The sequence below is a fragment of the Aspergillus ibericus genome (genome assembly GCF_003184845.1).
Source record: "Aspergillus ibericus CBS 121593 unplaced genomic scaffold BO80scaffold_24, whole genome shotgun sequence".
Lineage (NCBI taxonomy): Eukaryota > Fungi > Ascomycota > Eurotiomycetes > Eurotiales > Aspergillaceae > Aspergillus > Aspergillus ibericus.
This window is the reverse complement of record NW_020292122.1, coordinates 425,868-441,196: the sequence shown is the minus strand read 5'-3', so window position 1 is coordinate 441,196 and position 15,329 is coordinate 425,868. Positions and strand designations below refer to the sequence as shown.

Sequence of the window (15,329 nt, the reverse complement as noted above, 5' to 3'; positions counted from 1 at the left end):
AAGTGCCAACTGGCGGGTAGGCGATACGGGCCGACACTCCGACGAGCGGGTAATCCTCGGACTTTTTCGTCATTCGTGACTCCTTGCTGGATTGAGCACGGCTCATCCTCCCGTCAATCCGCCATGATGATCCATCATCCGGTCTGCATCGACACCCGGTGGAGGCCTGGAGAATGAATCTCCGATAAATGCCCTCCTTCGCCCCGCCTTTGCTTTTATACACCCCTCCTCCCTCCCGCTTATCTTCCGTCCATGATTTCTTGATCTCTACCACATAGTTCATTATACCCGGATTTACTTGCATACGACCCTTTCCTACTTCACCTCACTTTGTATAAATTCCCTCCATCCTCTTCCCAACATGACACGTCTGGACGTGGAAAAGACCATCGAGGAGCTCACGCTGGGCGAAAAAGTAGCTCTCACAGCCGGTAAGCACGATTCTTCCTACAGCAGCAGTACGAAACTCATAATCTTGACAGGTGTTGATTTCTGGCACACCGCTGCCATCGACCGGCTGAACATTCCCGCCTTGCGGATGTCCGATGGGCCCAACGGCGTGCGTGGAACCCGCTTCTTCAATGGCATCCCCGCGGCCTGCTTTCCCTGTGCCACCGCCCTCGGAGCCACCTGGGACACCCAATTGTTGCACGAGATCGGTCAGCTCATGGGCGAAGAGTCCATCGCCAAGGGCGCCCATATCGTCCTCGGTCCCACCATCAACATCCAACGCTCTCCGCTGGGCGGTCGAGGGTTCGAGTCCTTTGCCGAGGATGGCGTGCTTTCGGGCACTCTGGCTGGGAACTTTTGCAAGGGTATCCAGGAGAAGGGTGTCGCAGCTACCCTCAAGCACTTTGTGTGTAATGATCAGGAGCATGAGCGGATGGCGGTGAATAGCATCGTCACGATGCGCGCCCTGCGTGAGATCTATCTCTTGCCTTTTCAGTTGGCGATGCGCATCTGTCCGACTGCTTGTGTCATGACGGCGTATAATAAAGTCAATGGGACGCATGTGAGTGAGAACAAGCAGATCATTACGGATATTCTCCGGAAGGAGTGGAAGTGGGATGGTCTGGTTATGAGTGATTGGTAAGTCATCCAGCAACCCACATAGCATTTCTGTCGGATTTCCTCAGTCAGCCGAATGGGATATGCTTTTTGGCCCAGTATTTGGTATACTGACCTCTGCAGGTTCGGAACCTACACCACCTCCGATGCCATCGAGGCTGGTCTGGACCTCGAAATGCCCGGCAAGACACGCTGGCGTGGATCTGCCCTGGCACATGCCGTCTCTTCCAACAAGGTCCCCGAGTTTGTCTTGGATGACCGCGTCCGCAACATTCTCAACCTCATCAACTGGGTCGAACCCCTCGGCATCCCCGGAGGTGCCCCCGAAAAAGCCCTCAACCGGCCCCAAGACCAGGCTCTGCTTCGCCGCGCTGCCGCCGAGTCGGTCGTCCTCATGAAGAATGAAGACAACCTCCTCCCTCTCAGTAAAGATAAATCCATCCTCGTCATCGGTCCCAATGCCAAGATTGCTGCCTACTGCGGCGGCGGCTCTGCCTCCCTGGATCCCTACTACACCGTTTCGCCCTACGACGGCGTCGCCGCCAAAACCAACGCCGACATCCAGTTCTCGCAAGGCGTCTACTCCCACAAAGAACTGCCTCTCATCGGCCCTCTCCTCAAAACTGCCGACGACAAACCCGGATTCACCTTCCGCGTCTACAATGAACCCCCCTCATCGCCCTCCCGCACCCTCGTGGATGAACTCCACCTCCTCCGCTCCACCGGCTTCCTGATGGACTACATCAACCCCAAAATCAACTCCCTCACCTACTACATCGACATGGAAGGCTACTTCACCCCTTCCGAATCCGGCATCTACGACTTCGGCGTCACCGTCGTCGGCACTGGTCGCCTCCTCATCGACGACGAACTCGTCGTCGACAACACCAAGAACCAGCGTCAAGGCTCCGCCTTCTTCGGCACCGCCACCGTCGAAGAACGCGGCTCCAAACACCTCAACGCCAACCAAACCTACAAAGTCGTCTTCGAATTCGGTACCGCCCCCACCTCCGACCTCGACACCCGCGGCATCGTCGTCTTCGGCCCCGGTGGCTTCCGCTTCGGCGCCGCCCGCCAAACCACCCAAGAAGACCTGATCTCCGCCGCCGTCACCCAAGCCCGCACCGCAGACCAAGTCGTGATCTTCGCCGGCCTCACCAGCGAATGGGAAACCGAAGGCCACGACCGCGAACACATGGACCTGCCCCCGGGCACCGATGACATGATCTCCCGCGTCCTCGACGCCAACCCCAACACCGTCGTCGTCCTCCAATCCGGCACTCCCGTCACCATGCCCTGGATCCATCAAACCAAAGCCCTCCTCCACGCCTGGTTCGGCGGCAACGAATGCGGCAACGGCATCGCCGACATCCTCTACGGCGACGTCAACCCCTCCGCCAAACTCCCCGTCAGCTTCCCCGTCCGCCTCCAAGACAACCCCAGCTACCTGAACTTCCGCTCCGAACGCGGCCGAGTCCTCTACGGCGAAGACATCTACGTCGGCTACAAATACTACGACAAGATCAACCTCCCCCCACTCTTCCCCTTCGGCCACGGCCTCTCCTACACCACCTTCTCCCGCGCCAACCTCTCCCTCACCACGGTCCCGGAACAACCCACCCTCCACGACGGCGAACCCGTCACCGCCACCCTCACCGTGAAAAATACCGGCTCCGTCCCCGGCGCCGAAATCATCCAATTATGGGTCCTTCCGCCGTCTGTCACCGGGGTGACTCGTCCCGTGCGAGAACTCAAGGGCTTCACGAAGGTGTTCCTTAACCCGGATGAAGAGAAACAGGTGGAGATTGTCGTGGAGAAGAAACTGGCGACGAGCTGGTGGGACGAGCAGCGCGAGAAATGGGTCTCGGAGAAGGGAGAGTATGGGGTCTTGGTTACGGGGACTGGGGAGGAGGAACTCCGGGGGCAGTTTACGGTCGAGAGGACGAGGTATTGGGTGGGGTTGTAGGGGTTGTCTTCTTTGCAGCAACATTTTTTTTTTTTGAATCTTTAGAGATGGATAGTCCGACGTGGATGCGTGGAGATGAGGGAAATACATAGGGTAGGTAGGTAGGATGCTAGATCGCTTATGATTTGAATGAAATCTGATGAAATGACATGACCATGATGTATACGGTCCATGGGTCAGTTTGATATGGTTCAGCGAAAGGGAACGTTTGTAGGGGCTTAGTATGCAAAAGGCTTCAACAATCAAGAAAAAGAAAACGAACGAGAAATGGGTTATAGGGTTAGGGATTTGCTGAGTAGGCACGTATGCCACTGAAGTTAATATTGATGGTGATGGGATTCTGGGTTAGACCTGACTTTGCGGTGATGGAGTCATAATGGCGGGTTGGGCGAGAGACTGTAGTCTAGTTCGCCTCAGACAAACGGAGGTTTAAGGGGGTGGACAGATTCTATGGTATGTACGTGTCTCAGGAGTCGAATGAAGGATATGAGTTGTGTTGATTGGCTATGGTTATGGTGGCTATAGAGGCCTTCGGGCAGATAGAGCTTCCTTTTGGAGACTTTCGACGCAGGTGTTGTCTGCGAATGCTCGACTCGACTCCATTCCGTGGAAATTAAGGGGACTAATTTATATACAGATATGCTGCACAATGAAAGTAAGTTACTAATGACAGTAAAAAATTCTCTCGCTTTTGTCCTCTGATATCTGTCTATTGGCTGGCAGTCGTCGTCAATCGACATGGCATATGCAACGCAACATGAGCCATAGTAGGTTGTTTCAACCAAATAAAATGGCGCAATATGGTATCGTTTGGACAAGACATCTACCCCTGAATTTAACCTACGGGCTGGCCCGTCAGATACTAGAAGCAGTTGTTGAAAGTGGGAGTAATGCTGGTAAGTATTGTGGTCATTATCCGGCACAGGCAGTGGAAGTAAATATCGTCTAGCATCATTTACGGCAGCAAACGAGAGGAAGAGCACAGATCCCCTAACGGTGTAGTCATTACGCTTGACCTTGCTTTCGACGAGGACATGGGCTGGCTCTTCCCAGTAATTGGTCCTTGGCGAGGTGGCTGTACCGGTGTCGTAGTACAGGGCCTCCTTTTCCGCCAGGTTCGCGGGGTCGAGTGCAACGTCAAGTCAAGGCTGGGCTCTGGTCAAGCTTGCAGCCCGACTGGGCGCGGCTCTCGGGAAAAGCAAATATTGTTGGTCAGTCGGGATTCATATAGCTTATATGGAACAGTAATAGTGAGTATAGCTTAGCTCGTGGACAAGAGAAGGAGGCAGATTTCGTTGCATTTCATCATGACGGAGCAAACCCAAGTGTCTGTCTCGTCAAACAGAATGGTCTGTTTCAGCCATTGAGAGTCCTGGTTACAACGGCCTCCTCTGTATGGCCTCTAGCCCCTAGGTAAGGCAATGTCCTAATAGGATGCATCTAGCCCCGACGAATGACGACAGAAATTAACGCTCAGGACGCTCATCGCCACTCTCCGTGTAACCATTCTCAGTAGGCGACAGGAGAATCGTATTATCTAGGCAGAAGGCTCCAAAATGACGGCTGACAAAGAGGCTGGATCAGGGTGGATAAATACCGGCAGTCGTCCCTCCATCGTCTTCATCTTCCCTCCTTCTCTCCCTCTCCAGGCAGTCTCCATCCCTCAATCCGTAGCGATGGAGGACAGCCTTCTACCCAATATCCCGTTCAGCTCTTCCCCTGATGGCTATATATATAGTCTGCAGGGACGACGATACTATGTCCGTCCAGATGAAAATGTAAGACCCCCTCCCCTTGATTCACTATGCTGGCCAACACCAACTCATTTAGGCACCACCCTTCGACGGAGGCCCGGAGTCGACGTTCGTGACGGTCTTTCATATCTCCCATGAAGGGCCATTCACCATCACGATCGATTGGCTGGCAGCCATTATTTCGGAATGCCAGGCCAAAGATGATGTCTTCCACGTCTCCTTTCTCCAGGGCATCATTCTCGTCGGTCTGGATGATGCCCTCATCACGATGGCTGATGGTGTTCACGACTATATGCAGAAGGTAGGCATTGAATGGATTCAAAGCATTCCCGAGGGCGATGAAGATATCCATCCTGGACCATATTTCCTTACCAACGGACTTCTTCAAGAGGTCTGGAGGCTGTACCCCGACACAAATGGGGCTTTTCTGGAAGCAGTTGAACCAGGACAGACAAGGAAAGTCATCCCTTCGCCAAATGCATAGACATCGGGCTAATGATCTCTTCTTGCAGCCCCTTTCTCCATCTCTCGCTTACACATGCCGGGACCTCAGACATCGCCGTTACATCACGTCTCAGGTCTTCCCAATCTACCCTCCCACTGGCCGGACTACGAGTCGCTGTCAAGGATAATATTCATCTACAGGGGCTCAAGACATCTCTAGGCAACAGAGCTTATCACAAGCTGTCCGCCCCACAGCAAACGACAGCGGGATGTATCCAACAACTAATCAATCTCGGGGCGACCATCGTTGGGAAAACCAAGCTGAACTCGTTCGGGGTATGGGAAGAGCCGATTCACAACGTGGATTATCAAGCACCTTGGAACCCGCGCGGAGATGGCTATCAAACTCCCCGGGGTAGCGACAGTGGTAGTGCTGTAGCTGTTGTGGCCTATGACTGGTTGGATATTGCGGTTGGAACTGATAGTGAGTCTGCCTTGGCGTCAGTGTCTGTCAACTAACCGATCATAGCTGGTGGAAGTATCCTCCGGCCAGCTCTGTGGAATGGTTGCTTTGCGATTCGTCCTACTTGGGGTGCGCTATCGACTCATGGTCTGGTTGCGCGCATCGGGTACGACTATTGTCCCTCACGGACCGGTTTAAGTAAGCTAATGATGACTAGAAAGCTAGACACGCCCGGGTTTCTAGGAAGAGACCTTGGCATGTTCAGAGATGTTATAACTGCCTGGTATGGAGATGAGCTCCCTACCTTCAACCCTAAGGTACACTGCTTTCCGTCTGATCCCCTGGTGCTCTCTGACAATCGGCAGCCATTCAAAAAGATCATCTGGCCCACCGACTACTGGAACACGGTACACCCCGACCAACGCACCGTCGCCGAGAAGTTCATCCTAGACATGGAAGCTGCCTTGGGTATTTGGCACGAGACGATCTCGATCCAATCCAGATGGGAAACTCCCCGACCAGGCTTCGGGACATTAGACAACTATATGAATGATGTATGTTCCGATCCAACAATATGATCTCATCTCACAAACCGTCAGGCAATGCGCCATATCTGGTACGACGATTACCATGAGCATGATGACTTCCGCGGGGAGTACCAACGCCGGTTTCAAAAGGCACCATACATCAGTCCGGCCGTTCGCGAGAACTGGTATGCCCTTCTCACACTAACACCAATCATATAACTAAACATAGTGTAGGACCCGGAATAAAAGCATCACTGAGGTTGAGCGAAACCGAGCGGCTGCGAAACTTGATGACTATCGAATCTGGTTCCAGGACGCTATCCTTGCCCCGACTTCCGGCAATTGCCTCCTCGTCCTCCCGATAGAGAACATGAGCCCTAGCTATCGTGATGAGGGACCACAGTAAGTGCATGTCCTCGTTACTGTACCCACTGACTAACCAATCGTTCTTCAGGCATAAACAAGGCGGTCCCAGCGTCAACTCCCTCATGCTGGCATCCGTACTAGGCGCACCTGAACTAGTTGTTCCTAGTAAGTTTAACCTGCCCCAACCACCAACCCAAGACTAATCCCTTTCCAGTCAGCCAAATTCTCTACACCTCGAAGGTAACCGAGAAGGAAGAACATCTTCCCTTCGCTATCGGTCTCGTCGGCCCTCCAGGTAAGTCCATACCCCTTCTCACCACAACACAAAATCTAATATTGTTCTAGGAACCGACCTCCACCTCGTCACCGCAGCACTCACTACTCTGCGCGCCATCAATAAACCCATAGTTCTGTCCACTGGAGCGTCCGCTTTCACTGGAAAGAATTGACATCCATTTCTAAAAGCAGAAATTATGGTATCTTGCCTCTTATTTTTACGTTGATTATTATTAAGGATTATGGTTGCTTGGTAAAGTTGTGAAACGAATGGTAACTTTGCTTGGTATCTCCTATTACTAATGAGTGATCTTGGACTTGCTTGGTATTGCTATTGTTATTGTTATCTCTATGATTATTATTAAGGATTAATGGTTGCTTGGTAATGTTGTGAAATGAATGGTCACTTATCTTGCTTGGTATCTCCTTATTCCTAATGAATGGTCTTGGTCTTGCTAATGCTATTGCTATTGCTATGTTATGATTATGTATGCTAGCCAGGTTGGTCCATATGCTAGCTACCTTGCTAAATATTGCCTTTTATTCGGAACGACAACGAACTCAGGGAGACGTTTCCATGGAGAAACGATCCTTCTCAGCGACGGTGGGTAATATGATCTACGTGGACAAGTCCAGTCCAAGAAATGCAGATCTTGATTCGTACGAATAAGAATATGGAGCAAGTACTCTCGATGCATTCATTATGCCCATGCAACCACTCAACTTAACACAGCAAAACACCACACACTCCATGTCATGCTTCATATCACATTCCCCAATCAACAACCAACAATCAATCCATCTAACAGCGTACTCTGCCCGTCATTCAAAGGATCAGGACCAGACAGACAGACAAACCGGTAGTAACTATACGAACGCTACATCATATCTACCCAACATCTAACTAGGTAGAGGAATTCTAATCCAATCCAATTACCAATCACCAATCGTCACCCCATCCTCCCTCATCCGTACTCTTTCTCCCGGCCGCAGAAGTCGACGTCGCTGTTGTGGACGTAGCAGCAGCAGCAGCAGCAGCAGCAGCAGACGAAGCCGAAGAAGCGCCAGCACCACTAGGCCCCGTCTTCATGGCCGCCGTTCCAATCGCACTCGACCTGGATGCCGTCCTCCGATGACTATCTTCCGCTGCGAGAGAAGAGAAGGAATCCCAGAAGTCTTTCCGTTCGGGTTCGGCGCGGCCTCGCCGGGCTGCGGCCGCAGCTGCGGCTTCGTCGGGTCCTTCGACAAAACGTTGGAAGTGGTCCGCTGCGCCGCGGACACCGTGTTGCATGTTCTGGCCTAGTGTGGAAGCGTGGACGCGGGCTTGGGCGGCAAAGTCGGATTCTGCTATCTGTAGTCCGAGAATTAGTATGGTTTACTCCACGAATAGGGTATGAAAGGAGGGGGGATGGTACCGTCTTCGCCGTAGGCTGAATATACGTATCATTCACCGTCTTGGCGCCCTTCCCGACGGTCGTGGTGAACCATCCAAACCCCTTCGTCAACGCCGCCATCGGATCCTTTTGAAAATCATCGAACCCTGGAATCCCCGCCCCGTTACCCGTTGTCTTCGGCGCACTCGTAGCCGGCATGCCACCCCCAAACCCCGTAAACTTCCCCCCCTGCGACGGAGGCAACGATTCCGAGCGCGACGAATTCTCCGACCCCAACCGAGCAAAATACGCCTCGTTGCGTTCCTTCTTGCTCATCTCGGGCACTCCGTCATGCGACGCGGGGGATCCGCCCCTCGCAGCAAGCGGCGTGCTCGACCGCGACGTCGGTTCTTTCTTCTTCGGTTGTGCGGGTTGTTGGCCCGGGACGTAATCCCGGCCTTCGATCTTGGCGGAGAGTCTCTCTTTCCATTCCTCGCCGACTTCGCCCTCGTAGCGCTCTTTGATGGTGGAGTCTTCGAACGTGCGGCCTTCAGATTGTGTTATGGGGTGCGAGTCGAAGAAGGTCTTCCAGGGCTCGTTGCCTCCGTTTTCCATGCGAAGGATCTCGGAGGTCTTGAAGGCGTCCATGGTGATGGACCGGACAAAGGAGATGTGCACGCCTAGGCCGCGGTGGGTGCCGGCGCAGTTAAGGCAGATGAAGGTGCCGAATTTGGGTGACGCCTGGATATGGGGTTGTGTTAGTTTTTTTGTTATTGAGTGGGAGTGGCGTGTGGTGCCGTGCTTGAGGGGTCATACCCATTGGGGCGAGGGTGCGCCGCAGTCGCAGCATTTGTCGTTGCCGTTGGTTTTGGAAATCTGCTGGAGCTAGAGAGGGGAAGAGTCCGGGGAAGTCAGTCGGGTCGTAGGAGGGAGATGCAGGAGTAAGGGGATGGAGGGATGGTGGCATACCTTGGCCCTTGTCTCAGGGTCAACCTCCCACAATCGCGACATGATGAAAGCGGGTGGGCAGAGGTAGGAGCTCGGATGGATGGAAGAACAAGACGGGCAGCAATTGCTCAATGCTCCAGCCCCTGGATGCGGTGAGATCGGGGAGAGGTTCAGCAGAGGGAGAGGGAGAGAGACAGAGAGGGGCCGATCGGAGGGGAGCCACGGCACTACGTTTAGCCTCGCTCCACCCGCCCGATCCACTTCTTCCTGGTCAATATCCCAGTCCGCAAGCAGACGAGGCCATGACTACAACCCATGTGATTTATCTAGGTGTCTTCGGCCGGCAGTTCCACGATTGTTCCATGGTTCGTGCTCTATGCATGACCACGGATCGAAGATTCATATGTTGACTAAATTGATCGCATCGAAAACACGATCTATGGCTTGTGGGAACCCTGTCTCCGCCCGTCAATGCTCAAAAGGCCAGCTTCCGGTCCACTCAATCAGTTCCAGGTTGGTCCCAGGGGACCCATCAGAGAAAGTACCTGGGGATCTTTTCTGTTCGGTCAGACATCCGGGAGTGGTAATCGATTTGACCGACTAGAAGGAGATGTGAGCATGCGTTGATGTATAGCACACAATGGGAGACTCACTCGGAATGGCCAACTCGGGGCTTGAAGGATTGATGAAAGAAATGTGGCCCGCAGCCCAGGAACATTCGGGCTGCCTGTTCCATTCGTCCCGGTATCTGAGGTTCACGGTGTCAATATGCATCGTTAGCACCGTTCCAGTGATGTCCTTGCCCAATTCCCTATTTGTAACGCATTGATTCCTGTAGCTGGCGATCTTGGAGAAGTCCATACCAACACCGCCTCACCCCCTGTCACTAATGGACTAGGCCGATGTATTATGACATGGTTTTTTCGAACCTTCTCAGAGGATTTGTAGGCAGAGTAGAACCAGTTATGTCAGGTGAGCTAGAGCATCTCAAATGTAAGACATGGTCCAAACAGGACGAATTCGCACCAGGAGAAACCAACGTCCATTGTAGAGATATAAATGGAGATCCTTTTCCTCCACCGGCGAGGTCTACCGCCAGTCTTCGCCTATAGAAGAATGGTTGAGCCCCTAAACATTCCAATCTGGTAGGGTCACTCACTCACCGACTTGGGATGATGGCCATATCGCCTGCAGGAAAGCATGCTGCTGTCACCGTAGACTTTCCATACTCCGTTGAAAGTCCCTCGCTCAATGGATCACGGCCCACATGGGCAACGGGGATGTGGTTCGTATGACAATCCGCCGTTCTCCATCTTTCCAATAAAGAAGTGACTTTCTCGTTTAAAGTGGAGTACGCTCCAACTCCGCCAAAATTGATGCCTTGAAGGAACATGGCATTGGAAAAGCCTTCCTTTTAGAGGTAGGTCTTCCGCCATGCCTCTACGACACCTGCGTCAACTATCGTGTTCGGAGGCACATGGATGTAGATAGCGAAGGTACTATTCCTCACAATTACTTCCCTGATGGCGTAATAGTGTAATCCGTGTCAGACTTTTATCATGACTTGGAGGAGCGAGAATTTACATACCTTTGGCATGGGGTTGTCCTCGGTTGAGAATATAACTTCCCATTGATTTCCAGGTAGCTTGTCATCTTGAGAAAGTATATCGTACTGGGAATAAGGCAATTAGATGAGCTAAGGGTTCAACGCGTATTCAGAAAGAGAATAGTGGAGGACTTACAAGGACTTGAAGTAAAACAAGGTGAAAGCTTCTTGATGCTCAAGTTATCATCCCGCAAACAAGTGATAGTAGGATGTCCCGAAAAGCGTCTTCCTTAGTAGTCTTCTCTCGGATGGTGGGATTTCAGGTAGAGTCCGTAAGATATATTTCAAGGTAACAAACCACCTGACCGAAGAGAAAAATGAGAAGGATTCGTTGGTATTACCACGTATGGCCAGGAGGGAGAATTCGAATGTGGCAACTTTCACTCGGGCTTTCGACAACACAAAGGCCAGACAAGAAGCATGAGGCGAAGGGAGGCGTAGATCACGTATGGTGTTAAGTCGTTCACTCGTCCTTATCGAGTTGTTTCGATGTAGGCACAGTTCCCCGGTGTGCACATTGAAGAGGACAACCCGGCCATTATGTACTCATGTACGGAGGATGTACCATCCACTAGGCATCCGTGACAGCGAGGATAGATTAAAGAACGAGTCCCGCCCATCAGCAAATAGCGCCAACGGATGACGGGACTGATAAGCGCGACCGTTGCCTATCGGCCCCTTGCACCGAGCTTATTTATTCCCCATCTCTCCTCCCCAACTTCTTTCGATCCCCAACCCACAACATCCCCAAACACCATGCTTACCTCCACTCTGCTGCTCCTCTGGAGCACCGCCGGAGCTGCCTTGGCCTCGCCCCACCCTCGCTCCGAATCCCAAGTAGTCTTTGCCCCGTCCCCGGAGGGCCCCAGTGCATATGGCCATCTCGAGGTGGACGAGGCCATTCTCTCCGCCCTGAACACCCATTCCGACCCTGTCGCGGCGCTGGTATCTTTGTATCCTGAGCAGGCCGCTTTCCTGGCCGAGCCGCGTCTCTTGCATGTCCGAGGCGAAGAAAAGCCCGAATGGATGACTGAGGGAGACAAGATCCGCCTCCGCCGCCGCGGTCAAAAGTTCATAGACATCACCGACCACCATGAATTTTACGCCGAGCAGGCGACAGTTGCTACTGCCGGTAACCCAAGTAAGTTGTCATCTTCTAAGTATGAACCCAAAGCTAACATTTTCTTCTCTACTGATCTCCCCAACCTAGTCCACAAACGCCTTGTCAAGCCGCTATTCGCTCACATCGAGACGCAACGAATGTCCGACGTCCTCCGGCATATGACCTCGTACTACAACCGCTACTACGGTGACTTTCACGGCGAAAAAAGCTCCGAATGGCTTCATGATCACATTGCCGAGGTACCCCTCACCTCCCCTCTACGACCGCCAATCACTAACCCATCCAAGATCATTGCTAACTCGCCCTTCGGCACCCACATCTCCCTGGAATACTTTACCCATCCATTCCGCCAATCGTCTATTATTGCGCGTTTTGAACCCAAAGTCCGCAACTTTTCCCTGCCCTTGACCATCATCGGCGCGCACCAAGACTCTGCCAACTACCTCTTCCCGCTGCTCCCTGCCCCTGGTGCAGACGATGATTGCTCCGGTACCGTCAGTATCCTCGAGGCATTTCGCATCCTCGCTGAAAGTGGGTACGCGCCCAAGTATGGTCCTGTCGAGTTCCACTGGTACGCGGCCGAAGAGGGCGGACTTTTGGGCAGCCAGGCTGTCGCGCGGTACAAGAAGGAACAGGGCGCGAAGATTGGCGCGATGATGGAGTTTGTAAGTCGACCAATACTCACCATCATCTCATCTAACCATTCTTCCAGGACATGACAGCGTTTATTGCTCGCAACGCCACTGAGACGATCGGTTTTGTCTCGACACAGGCCGATGCCGCGCTTACAAACTGGACTGTGAATCTGAGCCGAGAATATATTTCCATTCCGGCAGAAGTATATGAGCTCGGACCGTAAGCTGATCCCCATGGTGGGTATACCAAGAATGCTAACAATACCAGCAACGCGGGCTCGGACTACATGTCCTATACGCAACTCAACTACCCCTCTGCCTTCGCCTCCGAGGGAAACCCTCTTGGCGGGGCGGGCTTCCCGGGCGAATTCGATCCCTACATCCACGGCGTGGGAGACACGATGGATATTGATGATGAAACAGGTGTTTTCTCTCTTGATGTGAGTAATCACTTTGTCTTACTCTGTGACATGCTGACAATGGGTAGCACATGGCTCGATTCTCCGAACTAGCCATCGCCTTTGCCGTAGAGCAGGCCGGATGGGATAATTCGTGGAGGTAGTATACCATATATAGATGCTTCGACTACACTACTCTTGGAAAGTTCCATTGTGCGTTGAGATCTGGTCTGCGCTAGGCAGATACCAGTACTGTACAGTCAGCGAGGAATATACATGTTATACTACAATGAAATGTTCCTACGATCCGTGGGAATACTCCTATAGACTCAGATTACACATCTGCTGGCATCCAATACATAAAGACCAGTGACCTGCTTCTATCACCTCCATTCAAGCCAGTCACACTTGATCAAGCATCTCAAGGCCCCGATCCGGGGTCTCGCACGATATACTCTCCAGTCATGCCTTATATACAAACCCCCAGATATTGATGCTGTGGGACGCGAGCAGAGCCTTGAGCCATGCCTTCGCATAGTCTAGCATCAATACGTGGCAACAGCTGCGCCGATTATGATGATCTGTTCCCATCACGATTCGGGCATTTCTCACCCCTGTCAACCAGCCGACACCAAGGAATACCAGTCTGGCTTCGCTACTCCAAGATCATCTAGACCGCAACTCTATTTTCTTCCGGCCCACATTCTCGACCATATCATGCATTGGACACGCTAGTCTATTCAGACATAGTGGTGGCACGAGTTTATTCGCTCGGAGGCGTACCACGACAATACTATCTATGAACTCGCTTCCACATACAACACCGACTTCATAGTCTCTGACTACGATCTAGACTCGATATCCGAATTGGAGATTACCCTTTACCAGTTGGCACTAGGGACTCCCATGATACCCCTCGATTTCCGAGAGATGTCAACCAAACGAAGACCACAAACTAAATACCCTACGCGAATGGCTTGGTCCGGATCAACCCTAAGTTTTTGCGCAGATATACAGCCTGGTCACACAGTATTTACAGCAAATACCTGGACAGGTCAACCACACTACAGTATCCCCTAGGCAAACCCTGGGCACTGATTACCTCAATCCAATGGAAGAGGTGAGATTGAAGTATCAGCGACTCCAAACATCTCAAACCCCGGCTTAGGACCATCGTAGGTCCTAGCCTTAGCTCCGTCCTTGTCAGGCAGCAATATGAGACGTCGTCTTCTGGGGGCGTGCCATACAGGTTTAGTCTCATGAGGAGAGGTATTCAGGTGCTGAACATCTTGGCTGAAAAAGTATAAGATGGTGTCACTCAGAACCAGGAGATGTGTGGTTCGTGCTGGGTACCCCGGTCAAAGTCAGATTACATTCTCGGGAGTGATGCAGTGGCTGCACTCGGTTGTCCGAGGAAGAGCTCAAGCTTTGCTTGTCTGATCAGAGCTGAAGTTGGGCGTCGAGTCCGCCATGCATAGACTAAGATGATCCAAGTCCAAGAAATCATGAAGATGTTCCGAGAATGATCTGACCATTTGACAAATTGAGACACCGCGCGTAACTGACCTGATTCGGAGACATAAGGATCGAAGTATCTCTCAACTCCTCGACAGATATTCTACCGACTACGCTAAAACCATTAATCGGCACTGGGCAGGACTCTGCCAGATTGAAGAAACATGCTGCAGCCGCCAGGAGAGCCACAAGCATGCCATCTCATATCCCAGGGTGTACAACGGTTTTGCTTTTCCCACACATTGCGTTTCGCTCTACCTACTATAGCGAAGCGAATACACTGGCTGTTGAGTTTGAGATGGACAAAGCAGGCTGGTTCGTGAAGTCAACCGGCCCAAGTTTGGCTGAGGTTGGGAGAGACTACGACGGATAGTTCTGGCAGAGTTATTGGAAAAGATCAACCATTTATATGGAAATATGTGGAGACTGTCGAACGCTCGTGACCACGGATGTATACGGGCTTACAGTTTGTAAGTTTGAGAATCTAACACCACTACCCAATCCCCTATGTCTGTCCATTCGCCTTGTTCCTTGCTTTCCAGATTAATGAATCCTAATTCCTGCTCACAGTCCCCCAAGGCATACTTTATCATCCCCTTTCCTGCAATCATCCTAGCCACGCCTATCCAGTCCGCACCAGGCGGTGATCCTCGGAAGTTACAGTCCCGTCTTCGCACTGCACAACTCGACCCTTTTGCTGGTCCCTGTTGGATCCTCCCAGATCAGTCTCAGACCCGAATCAACAGGAGTCCCAACCTCATCGTCTCATTAGACCATTATATCTTCGAGACAGAAACATTCAGCGCATGCGCGACGTCTCGCAGCTGCGCTGGTATAATTCACTCTCTTTCTTGAGGCAACCACAGG

At 52.2% G+C, this 15,329-nt stretch overlaps 5 protein-coding genes across 5 annotated transcripts; 4 read left to right on the top strand and 1 right to left on the bottom strand.

Moving 5' to 3' along the window:
- The first annotated feature begins 165 nt into the window (after positions 1–165).
- BO80DRAFT_409037 (beta-glucosidase H) lies at positions 166–3,147 on the top strand. The gene is made up of 3 exons (XM_025717867.1): positions 166–431; positions 483–1,089; positions 1,192–3,147. The coding sequence occupies exons 1-3, from the start codon at positions 362–364 to the stop codon at positions 3,032–3,034; spliced, it is 2,520 nt and encodes an 839-aa protein (XP_025574531.1). The 5' UTR covers positions 166–361; the 3' UTR covers positions 3,035–3,147.
- A 1,443-nt stretch (positions 3,148–4,590) lies between these two features.
- On the top strand, positions 4,591–7,251 carry BO80DRAFT_502814 (amidase signature enzyme; the record flags this gene model as incomplete). Its single annotated transcript, XM_025724346.1, has 11 exons — positions 4,591–4,812; positions 4,865–5,244; positions 5,301–5,716; positions 5,762–5,861; positions 5,913–6,012; positions 6,061–6,249; positions 6,295–6,407; positions 6,457–6,624; positions 6,677–6,753; positions 6,803–6,883; positions 6,934–7,251. 11 exons carry the CDS (start codon positions 4,591–4,593, stop codon positions 7,035–7,037), a joined length of 1,950 nt encoding a protein of 649 aa, XP_025574530.1. The 3' UTR covers positions 7,038–7,251.
- A 535-nt stretch (positions 7,252–7,786) lies between these two features.
- BO80DRAFT_109877 (GTPase-activating protein GCS1) lies at positions 7,787–9,614 on the bottom strand. Its single transcript, XM_025713405.1, has 4 exons — positions 9,207–9,614; positions 9,054–9,122; positions 8,280–8,978; positions 7,787–8,215 (listed from the first exon to the last, which is right to left on the bottom strand). The coding sequence occupies exons 1-4, from the start codon at positions 9,246–9,248 to the stop codon at positions 7,805–7,807; spliced, it is 1,221 nt and encodes a 406-aa protein (XP_025574529.1). The 5' UTR covers positions 9,249–9,614; the 3' UTR covers positions 7,787–7,804.
- BO80DRAFT_109923 (uncharacterized protein) lies at positions 9,121–9,938 on the top strand. The gene has a single exon (XM_025713406.1). It carries the CDS (start codon positions 9,286–9,288, stop codon positions 9,787–9,789), a length of 504 nt encoding a protein of 167 aa, XP_025574528.1. The 5' UTR covers positions 9,121–9,285; the 3' UTR covers positions 9,790–9,938.
- Positions 9,939–11,434: 1,496 nt separating this feature from the next.
- BO80DRAFT_425977 (peptidase family M28) lies at positions 11,435–13,237 on the top strand. The gene is made up of 6 exons (XM_025719649.1): positions 11,435–11,932; positions 11,987–12,153; positions 12,202–12,579; positions 12,627–12,769; positions 12,818–12,989; positions 13,037–13,237. The coding sequence occupies exons 1-6, from the start codon at positions 11,548–11,550 to the stop codon at positions 13,109–13,111; spliced, it is 1,320 nt and encodes a 439-aa protein (XP_025574527.1). The 5' UTR covers positions 11,435–11,547; the 3' UTR covers positions 13,112–13,237.
- Positions 13,238–15,329: the final 2,092 nt, after the last annotated feature.